The sequence below is a fragment of the Balaenoptera physalus genome (genome assembly GCF_965194825.1).
Source record: "Balaenoptera physalus genome assembly, chromosome: 11".
In the NCBI taxonomy this organism is placed as follows: Eukaryota; Metazoa; Chordata; class Mammalia; order Artiodactyla; family Balaenopteridae; genus Balaenoptera; species Balaenoptera physalus.
The window spans coordinates 79,682,769-79,693,613 of record NC_138896.1 but is presented as its reverse complement, the minus strand read 5'-3'; the positions used below and the strand labels follow the sequence as shown (position 1 = coordinate 79,693,613).

Sequence of the window (10,845 nt, the reverse complement as noted above, 5' to 3'; positions counted from 1 at the left end):
GCAACCGATCCAGCGCAGGGCAGAGGCCAGTGGGAAGTGGTGGGCTGGGGGCTCCAACGGCATCATTTGACCTGCCTGTAACCTTTTAATCTAGATGCCTCATGAAGGGGTCAGGGCGAAAAGCACTGTGGTGTCCGAAGAGACTCTTCTACCATGGGGATGCTGCTTCAAGGGGCAAGAAAGGTGAACTTGGCTCCTCAGAAAAGGAGCAGTGTTCACTACCAGTCAGAAGAGGGTGCTGTTTTCTCCAATGTCATCCTTCCCGCCAAGTGTGCCACTGAGTGGTTGCACAGATCTGCAGGTCCCAGGGGTAGAATTAGGGTGAGGTGAATGAGGCAGACTCATGAAAATGCAGAGCTGGATCTTGTCTTTATTTAAGATTTTGATACTTTGTTCATTATGGATGTTTCTGCATTAATTTGAATAATTATTCAAACTATTTCATAAAATACTATTTATCTTGATTACTGAGTTGTTTGGCACCCCCTTAAAGTTCACACCCAAGGCCAGTGTCTCATTTGCCTCACCCTAGTCCCACCCTGGCAGATCTAACCCATTAAATACAACACCACCAGCTCAGAGTTTGCAATTGGTCAGATGAGGTCTAGAGTTAATGGGCCATTTTGTACCCATGAAGATCTGGCAAAGGGAATTAATCCTGAGAACCCAAATTCCTGCCTTTGATGTCACTTCACAGTCAGCAACTGGGGCCTGACTTCATTACCTCTCTCAATTTTCTCATCTGTAAAATGGGGATGGCAATCCCTTCTTTGCACAGTTTATTCTGAAGACAGAATATCACCCTAACTGAATACCCCTAAGGGCCACTAAATACCCCTAACTCACTAAATCTTCACAGCTCTACCATGTAAGAGCTATTATTACCCCCATTTTCAAAAGCGAGGAAATGGGCACGGAGAAGTTTAGACACTTGCCCGAGGTTGAACAGCCGTAAATGGAAGTGCGTATGCTTTAACCTCCACACCAGCATTCTCAACATGGGGTGATCTCCACCCTCACGGGGGCATTTGGCAATGTCTGGAGACATTTTTGGTGGTCATTACTAGGGGGTTGCTAAGGGCATCTAGCGGGTAGAGGCTAAGAATGCTGCTAAACATCCTACAATGCATGGGGCAGTCCCCACAACAAAGAATTATCTGGCCCCAAATGTCATCAGTGCCGAGAGTGAGAAGCCTGCTCCCTGCTCCGCTCCCAAGGTCAGGGAGTTAAGTGAGAACTTAGCACCTAGTGCTCCGAGAAAGGCAGATGGCCTGCAGTGGTTTCTGTTATTATTTCTTTTGTCTCAGTGGCCTGGGGTCTCCCTCGGTTATCCAGGGACTTGAGTTCCCCTGGCTCAGCAACTTCTCAGGTGGTCGAGAAGCTAGGCTCTGGAGTCAGTCACAGCATCACATCATGCATTCAACAATGATTTACTGAGCACCTGCTACATGCCCAGTCCTGTCCTGGGCAGCACAGACGCACATATATGTCCCTGCCGGCGTGAGCTGTCAGGGGTCGGGGGTGGATGGACATTAGACAGCACACAAGCTCGTAGACAATAATACATCATCACACACGCCATGAAGCAAAGACCTGGGCTCCATGAAAAGAGAGTAAGAGGGAAGCCCCTGATGGGCTGAGGGGGCCCAGGGAGAGAGTGGCATTGAAGCTGAGACTTGGAGGTGGGAGGAAGGAAGAGCCTTGCAGGTGGAGGGAACAGCCATGCAAAGGCTCTGAGGCAGGAACTGAAAGCCAAGCAGTGTGAGGGGAGGCCAGCGGGGGAAGAAGAAGAGAATAGAGGATGTGACCTTGAAGGGGTGGGTAGGTAGAGGCCACAATAAGGAGTTTGGTCTTTATGCCAAATAAAGAGCCTTTGAAGGGCTCTAGTCAGAGCAGTGACTGCCTTCAGAGAGCAACCCGCTTGAGGTCCAGACACAGCCCCTTGTGGAAGATGCTGCTTGAGGTCAAACCAGAGCCTGCTTCATCAGTTGGAAACCATCATACAAAGGTGAGATCTGTCACAATTACGCAACCTTAAATAATGCACCTCCCCTGCTCCAAACGCCAAGCTGGTTGCGAAACTTAATGACTAAGGCAATTTGCATTTATTACAAGATTATTGCTAGGGCTCACTCCTTATTACACACGGAATGGCATCAGTCACTGGAAACACCTGTCCTGAGTTATGCACTTCATCCCCTGCCAATAATGGAAACTTTCCTACGGGCCCCTTGTTTCTTTTTCTTTTTTTTTTTTTTTTCAGGGAACTTCCCCGACCAGGGATCCAACCTGTGCCCACTGCAGCAGAAGGGTGGAGTCTTAACCACTGGACAGCCAGGGATGCCCCAGGCCCCTTGTTTCTTTTTGTTGCTTTTGGGTAACTCAGCCTGTGATACTTTCGCGCCCCCCGGAATCCCCATCTTGCCTTCCTCAAATTCTGAGGTACCCTTTGTCCTCCACTGACTCTTGCCCCACCAGCGCCCATGGTGAATGGCTGTGGCTGCCTGTGGTGTCTGGGGCCATGCATCTCAACTCCTGATCCTCATGTCTGCCCACTCATATGACATACCTGGGACTCTTCAGTAGGGACGATTGACAAGGACTAGAGCTTAAGGCTTTGAGGGCATCAGACTGTCCCTGCTCAATCAGGATGGTGTTTCCCAAGGTGGACATAGCTCAAGATACTAAAAGGAATTATGTGAAGAAAAGTGTTCCATGGACAATAAATTCCGGACATACTGTTCCAACATAGTCAAGCAGCTTTGTTTAGGACAGGACTTTTCAGCATTTAATATTAGCATTAATATGCTAATGTGCATTATAAATCTCCAATATATGTGTATCCTTTTTTTCAGGAGCATCTTACAGACTAGTGTTTGGAAGTTCATGCCACAGGAAATGTCATCCATAGCCGCTAAATGGCAGAAGGAAGGACACCTCAGAGCGTTCAGTGTGGGTCAGGTCAGTGCCTGCCTTTCCTTCCAGGCTCCAGGCTTCCGGAAGAGATTGTCTCAAACTCCCAATTCCCAACAAGGAAGCCGGACAGAAGGAGGAGCAGAGGGTTTCTGCTGTCCCTGGGCCACCAGTGCAGCCTTGTCGCTCCAGCCCCTCACATTATCAGTGACTCCTGGGGCTGGGTGACAGCTGCCTGAGGCTAAGCTGGCACAGAAGGACGTGCTGGCATGGGCATTGTTTAATCAGCTTAAAAGAATAAAAAGCTTTTAGCACTTTATTTTTCTAATAACTAAACAAGTACATGTTTTTGTTAAAAAAAAATTTCAAACAACACCCAAGTGTATACAATAAAAAGTGGAAGTTCTCTTTTATCTCCTCACTGCCTGGCTGCATTAGGTCTTCATTGCTGCACGCAGGCTTTCGCTAGTTGCGGTGCGCGGGCTCCTCACTGCGGTGGCTTCTCTTGTTGTGGAGCACCGGCTCTAGGCGTGAGGGCTTCAGTAGTTGCGGTGCGTGGGCTCAGTAGCTGTGGCTCTCAGGCTGTAGAGCGCAGGCGCAGTAGTTGCGGCATGTGGGCTTAGTTGCTCTGCGGCATGTGGGATCTTCCTGGACCAGGGCTCGAACCCATGTCCCCTGCATTGGCAGGCGGATTCTTAACCACTGCGCCACCAGGGAAGTCCTGCAGATTTCTCATTGAGGTGTGGTGTGCCTGGTTTGGCGGGGGGGAAGGCTGACCCGGAGTCAGAGTGACCGGGATTGAATCCCAGCTCTGCAACATGCTAGCTGTGTATCCTTGGGCACAAGCCTCAGTTTACTCATCTGCAAAATGGAGGGACCACAATAAGGACCTGCGGGAGTGTTAAGTGAGATGAAACAGAAAGCACTCAGCAAAGCCCCTGCACTTAGCTGGATTCAGTTAAATCTGACTCTTAGGATTTTACTTCCAGAATCCAGGCACTTTTTAAAAAACAGTTCAAGTCCATGCAGTCAATGTGCTAATTACAGAACGGGGTCAATCTCTTCCGTCTGTTCATGTGATTTTTTTGAAGTCCTCAAGGGCAGTTTCTATATATAGAAACCACTAATCAGAGGTTCCTTTATTTTTCAAATTAATATTCAAATTATCAAACTTAAAAATTCAAAAACACCGGGGCGTCCCTGGTGGCGCAGTGGTTGAGAACCTGCCTGCTAATGCAGGGGACACGGGTTCGAGTCCTGGTCTGGGAAGATCCCACATGCCGCAGAGCAACTGGGCCCGTGACCGACAACTACTGAGCCTGCGCGTCTGGAGCCTGTGCCCCGGAACGGGAGGGGCCGCGATAGTGAAAGGCCTGCGCACCGCGATGAAGAGTGGCCCCCGCTTGCCGCAACTAGAGAAAGCCCTCGCACGAAACGAAGACCCAACACAGCCAAATAAATAAATAAATAAATAAATAAATAAAAGTAGCTATTAAAAAAAAAAAGTGCTGTGAATTGCACAAATGATTTAAAAAAAAAATTCAAAAACATTAATTGACTCACTCATCCTATAGTTTAGGTTATTTTTGATGCTGGGAATTAAAACCTTTCCCAGGACCCTGACAGGGTGGTTATTGCCTTAGACAGTGTCATGCTTTTGAGTTCAGCTTATAAAAGTTTTTATTCCTGGGACTTCCCTCGTGGTCCAGGGTAAAGAATCCGCCTTACAATGCAGGGGACGCGCATTTCAACTAGAGAGCCTGCATGTTGCAAACTACAGAGCGCACATGCTCTGAAACCTGCACGCCACAACTACGGAGCCCACGCGCCCTGAAGCCCATGCACTACAACTAGAGAAGAGAAAACCTGCAAGCCACAACCAGAGAGAAGCCCGTGTGCCTCAACGAAGAGCCCGCGTGCCGCAACTAAGACCTGACACAGACAAAAATAAATTAAATAAATAAATAATTAATAAATCTAAAAAAAAAGTTTTTATTCCTTTTATAAGTCCAGTTGGTATTGCCAGATAAAATACAGGATGCCCAATTAAATTTGAATGATCTAAAATTCAAATTGATCTCGTGTTCTGTATTTTTATTTGCTAAATCTGGCAACTCTACATCCAACAAACTTAAATAATTACCCCTAAAGGTTATGGACCCATTTACAAACATTTTAAACTTCTTTTATACACCTATTTCCTTGTAAAGTTCTTCAGTTTTCTGAACTAACAAAAAAACCATCCTTTTTAATGCTAAGTAATTCTAAGTCTAAAAAAATTAAACTTATAAAACACTGTTAACCCAAAATTCTTATAAATGTTCCACAACTGTACAGAAACTTAGTAAGGTTTCAACTTAAAGTTACAAATCTAAAAAGATTCCCTCAATTGCACATTTTATGTTGGGATTACCAGATTGCCAATTTAATAGGTCAAAATCTCTCATATGTTACAAGATCATAAAAACCACATATGTACAAATTCCTTCTTGAAAGACACAAAAAATGTGTACCACACTGACTTCTAAATATTCCTCTGGTCAGAAGATGCCCACTCACCAGGAAGGACAATCACCACCAGCTTTTCACCAGTGACTCAACCAGGCTTAAGGCCTGGCCTGTGGCCAAGAGGGAGATTCACATCCCCATGAGCTCAGGAAGCCATTACTTCCTTTCATGTACTATTTGGGATTATCTCCTTAGAATGCCTGGGCATACCTGGCCACAGATTTCATCCAGGATGCTGACCGGATGTATGTTGGCGATACCTGCACGCTTTTCCCGGTGGCTGTGACCACATGCCCATCACTTCAGGAGGGGGTAGTCCGGAGATCCCAACGCTTGGTTTCAAGTTATTCTCATTACCTCCCCTCTTCGCAGAAGAATTTTCCTTGCCAAAGTCTGCAAATCCTACTTGGGTTTATAACTTGATTTGATTTTGTACTTCTTTTGCTTTTCAGATCTTCCTATCTTCCTGCCCAAAGCTCTAAAAGCTATTTTACTTGGACTGAAATCCTACAATTCTTGCAAAACCTTCCTTTCTTGGGGCCACACAACTCTCTCTCATAAACATTAAATAATACCAGGTTGAATCATGGATCTCTCCAGGGGCTTAAGTGCAAGGGTAGTTGACCCATCCCAGCAGACAAGCAACTGCTTTTCCTGGCAACACACTGCGAGTACTTGGTATGTTAAACTGTACACAACAAAACTTGCCTTAAAAATTATGTAATTCAAACCAGACTTGGACTTCCCTGGTGGCACAGTGGTTTAGAATCTGCCTGCCAGGGGCTTCCCTGGTGGCGCAGTGCTTAAGAATCCGCCTGCCAATGCAGGGGACACGGGTTCAAACCCTGGTCTGGGAAGATCCCACATGCCATGGAGCAACTAAGCCCGTGTGCCCCAACTACTGAGCCTGTGCTCTAGAGCCTGCGAACCACAACTACTGAGCCCACGTGCCACAGCTACTGAAGCCTCCGTACCTAGAGCCTGTGCTCTGCAACGAGAAGCCACCACAAAGAGAAGCCCATGTACCGCAATGAAGAATAGCCCCCGCTCGCAGCAACGAAGATGCAACACAGCCATAAATAAATAAATAAATAAATAAATTTAATTTAATTTAAAAAGAAACAAACCAGACTCTATCTTAATTATGCCCATCAGTGTCGTTGGTGAGCTGGAATCTCGGTGTGTCCAGGGATAGCTAGCTGCCAAGTCCCAGTGATGGCAGAAAATCTGGCAGAATTTCCCACTGACCCTGCCCCGCCCCTTCCCCCCTGCAGAAGGCTCTACACCCCAGGTGCCCTCTGGGGTGGACCATTTCCGAGTTCATCAATTTCCAGGAAAAGGTACATGGTATGTGACCACAGCAGAGATGACCAGATGTCACAGCTGGCTTCCAGCTGGGTTAAGAGTGACTTTGCAGAGACTGGTGCCTAGATTAAACTGACCAGTTTCCTCACCCGAGTGACAAAAACAAGGGATCCCAAAAAGTAGCTCATTTCCTTCATTTCCCTGCGGAATGAAACCCATGATCTTCAGTTCCTCAGAGAAGTGAAAGCAGCAACAAGGAATCCAGTAATTCCTGTTATCTGCAGGCTTAACAAGTCAGCTGAGCCTGAGGCGGTGGCCAGGAGCCCGCTCTCCAGACACTGCTGTCCTCTCTTCAAGCCCTGAAGCCAGAGGAGCCCGGGATGCCTCTGCCGCTGGCCTCCCTGCTGCTTCTCCTCCTCTCCACCCACAGCGCCCTGGCCCTGAGGATCTGCTCCTTTAATGTGAGGTCCTTTGGGGAATCCAAGAAGGCAAACTGTAATGCCATGGATGTCATTGTGAAGGTGAGCCCCCCTTCCTGTCAGAAGGATCGCTGGACACCCTTCACACTCTCTCTACAGCTTTCAGACTTTAAGAGACTCAGGAGGAATTTAACTGAAGTTAGTCCCTAGGGTGAAGGTAGCGTGTGCGTGTGTGTGTGTGTGCACGCGTGTGTATGTGTGTGTGTGCGTATGTGTGTGTGCGCGCCCTATCTCCCTCTACGCCCCCCCGCTTTCTTCCTCGTTCTCTCCCCCTCCAGCCATCAACCTTATCCCAAATTCCAATTCTAATCTTTCTCCCCACTTAGATAAGACTTTCCTTGGGTAATCTGACCAATGTCTTGGGACTCTGCTCACATTCCTCTGGAGTCAGTTGACTCTCTTTATTTAGTGGTTAATTTATTTTTGATGCTGGAGCTGAAACCTTTCCCAGGACTCTGGGTTTTATTACCTTAGAAAACCCCAGAGGCACCACATTCTGGTGGGAGCGCCAGGAGCCCTGGGTTCAGCTTCCACCTGGCAGCCAGGTGCGCCGGCTCCGGACGGCCTTTCTCCTCCCTGAGCCCCCCGTGCCTTTCAGCAAGAAAGGGTTATTGTGAAATGTAAATGCAGCACAGGGTTATTGTGAAAATGTAATGAGTCCATGATAAGAGCTAATGTTTATAAAGCCTTCGCTAAGCCCACTATATGCCAGGCACTGTAGACGCTTTATATAAGACAACTCATTTAACTTACGTTAAATAAGCTATGATCACACCTGTCATGTCTTCATAAATATTGGTCATCACCTCTTCACCCGCAATTCCTTCCTCATAAAGCAGTTTTCTTTCTTAATAACAGCTTAATTTTATAAAATTATAAAGGTATAATTTTTAAATTATAAACTTATAATTTACAAATTAATTTTATTAAATTAAAAATAGTCATTATGGACTATTTTGAAAATACAGAAACATATAAAGAAGTATCCTATCACTTGACGATAACAGTTGTTGGTACTTGGGTAACTTTGTTGTGGGCATTTTTCTACGCAAAAATAAATACATAAATCTGCATCTATTTTGCAGCATGGAGACACCCTATATCATCAGTTTTGTATTCTGCTTTTATATGAGAAGTATTTCACATGTTATTAATATTCTTTTAAAACACAACTTTTAATGCCTTATGCTGTGTTTGCAACATGTTTCATTTAATGCTTTCTTATCTGGGGATGCTTAGGTTGTTTCCAATTTTTCTGTTGCAATGCATCTTCCTCTTTGATCTGTGTAAGTAATAATAATAACAATACTTTGTTGTTTGCCTCCTATATGGCTGGCACTGCTCTAAGTATCCATCTGTCCTCTAGCGATCCTGTGAGGGAATGACTATCATTATGCCAATTTATAGATGAGGAAACTGAGGTGTAGAGAAGTAGTAGATACCTTTTTACAATGGAAAACATTCCTCAAAGTGGGAAAACTAGACCAAAGGATTAATGCATTTTTTTAAGGCTTTTGATACATATTCTAAAATGTCTTCCAGAAAGATCTGACAGTGATAAGTGACTAAATCAGCAGGCTGGCTGGATGACCAGGACCCAGCTCTCCTTGGTGAACCCTGCAAGGCTGATGCCATGAAATGCAAGCCTATTTTTTTTTTTAACATCTTTATTGGAGTATAATTGCTTTACAATGGTGTGTTAGTTTCTGCTGTATTAACAAAGTGAATCAGCTATATATATACATATATCCCCATATCCCCTCCCTCTTGCGTCTCCCTCCTACCCTCCCTATCCCACCCCTCTAGGTGGTCACAAAGCACCGAGCTGATCTCCCTGTGCTATGCGGCTGCTTCCCACTAGCTATCTACTTTACATTTGGTAGTGTATATGTGTCCATGCCACTCTCTCACTTCATCCCAGCTTACCCTTCCCCCACCCCGTGTCCTCAAGTCCATTCTCTACGTCTGCATCTTTATTCCTGTCCTGCCCCTAGGTTCTTCATAACCTTTTTTTTTTTTTTTAGATTCCATATATGTTAGCATATGGTATTTGTTTTTCTCTTTCTGACTTACTTCACTCTGTATGACAGGCTCTAGGTCCATCCACCTCACTACAAACAACTCGATTTTGTTTCTTTTTATGGCTGAGTAATATTCCACTGTATATATGTGCCATATCTTCTTTATCCATTCAGCTGGTGATGGACACTTAGGTTGCTTCCATGTCCTGGCTATTGTAAATAGAGCTGCAATGAACTCTGTGCTATATAACTCTTCTTGAATTATGGCTTCTCAGGGTATATAATGCAAGCCTATGGATGGAAGGATCCAGACTTGGACATAGTCTTCCTCCTCTGTCACTACACAGGTGCATCCTCAGCCCCCAGCACTTCTTAATGGCTGCACAGACCAGTACTGGTGGCTCTCTCTTCTATGCCCTTCTTGGAGAGGAAACTGGAACATATATGTGCTCTGGAAACAGGACCAGTGGCATAATCCCCCCGCTCCATGTCTTTGGAGAGGACGAAATTAACACTGGGGATACCCTGTCCTTGAGCGACAAATTCCAGCCCACCAGGACCCCATACACAGAAAGGTCCCTGTCGTCTCTAATGGGCTTTGGCTTGGTCTGCACCCTGGTTTCTAGGTTATTGCTCGCCCTGAAGGAGCCTCTCCTGAATTTTTACTGAGTTCTTCCTCACCTCTCAGGGCCTTTTCAAATGCCTCCTCCTCCTTGGAGACTTTCCTGATCCTCTGGGCAGATGTAATTAATTATTCCTCAACACTCTCACAGCTCTGACTTTTATTTAGCACAACTTTCACTTGCCTCTCATTGTAGCTAGCTCTTTGCATTTGTCTCTCTCACTGATAATGAGTCTTTGAGGGCGGAACTATATTTTAATAGCTTAGCATGCTGGGCTTTGCAGTCATGTAAACCTGAGTTCAAATCCTACTCTACCACCTATACCGGCTGTGTGACTTTAAACTAGTTACTCAATCACTCTGAGTGTGGTTTCCTCCTATGCTTAATGAGCTAAAAATCGTAGTCATCTGATAGGGTTGGTGAGGCTCAGAGTAGGCTCACAGTAAATGTTATCTCTTACAGTTACTAACATTATAATTATACCTCTTTATTTCTGCAGTATCCAGCCTGGTATTCTTCACTTACTAAGGGTTTAATAAATATTTACTATTATTATTATTGTAATTATTCAAGCAAAGCCAAGAAGTAGGACGTGCAGGGGTCATGACCCTGGGTTCTGGACTTGGGTTGCCTAGGTTCACATTCTGCCTAGCCACTTTCTAGCTGGGTGACTTTGGATAGTATCTCAGCTTTCCCAGAAAGAACCTCAGGCTCTTTGTCTTTAAAATGGACATGATAATAGTACTTTCCTCAGGGAGTCCATCATTTATTTCAGAGAAGTTAGTTAATTTAACAAAGCATGCAATTTGATACTTAAAACACAGTGCCCAACAATAAAAAAACAAACAACCCAATCGAAAAATGGGCAGAAGACCTAAGTAGACATTTCTCCAAAAAAGATGTACAGATGGCCAATAGGCACATGAAAAGATGCTCAGCATCGCTAATTATTAGAGAAATGCAAATCAAAACTACAATGAGGTATGACCTCACACC

The 10,845-nt window shown here is 45.2% G+C and overlaps 1 protein-coding gene across 5 annotated transcripts in view; it reads left to right on the top strand.

The window, feature by feature from the left end:
- The first annotated feature begins 213 nt into the window (after positions 1-213).
- Positions 214-10,845, top strand: part of DNASE1L3 (deoxyribonuclease 1L3) — a 46,468-nt gene continuing 35,836 nt past the window's right edge. For 3 of the 5 annotated variants that reach the window (XR_014250573.1, XR_014250574.1, XM_082412374.1), the window contains exon 1: positions 217-7,247. Coding sequence is in view for 3 of the 5 variants with exons in the window: in XM_082412374.1 (XP_082268500.1) it covers positions 7,107-7,247 (141 nt within the window). In the remaining 2 variants the exon portion in view is untranslated. Of the gene's footprint in view, positions 7,248-10,845 lie in introns of all 5 variants that reach the window. The other 2 variants (XM_082412372.1, XM_082412373.1) reach the window with 2 other exon arrangements.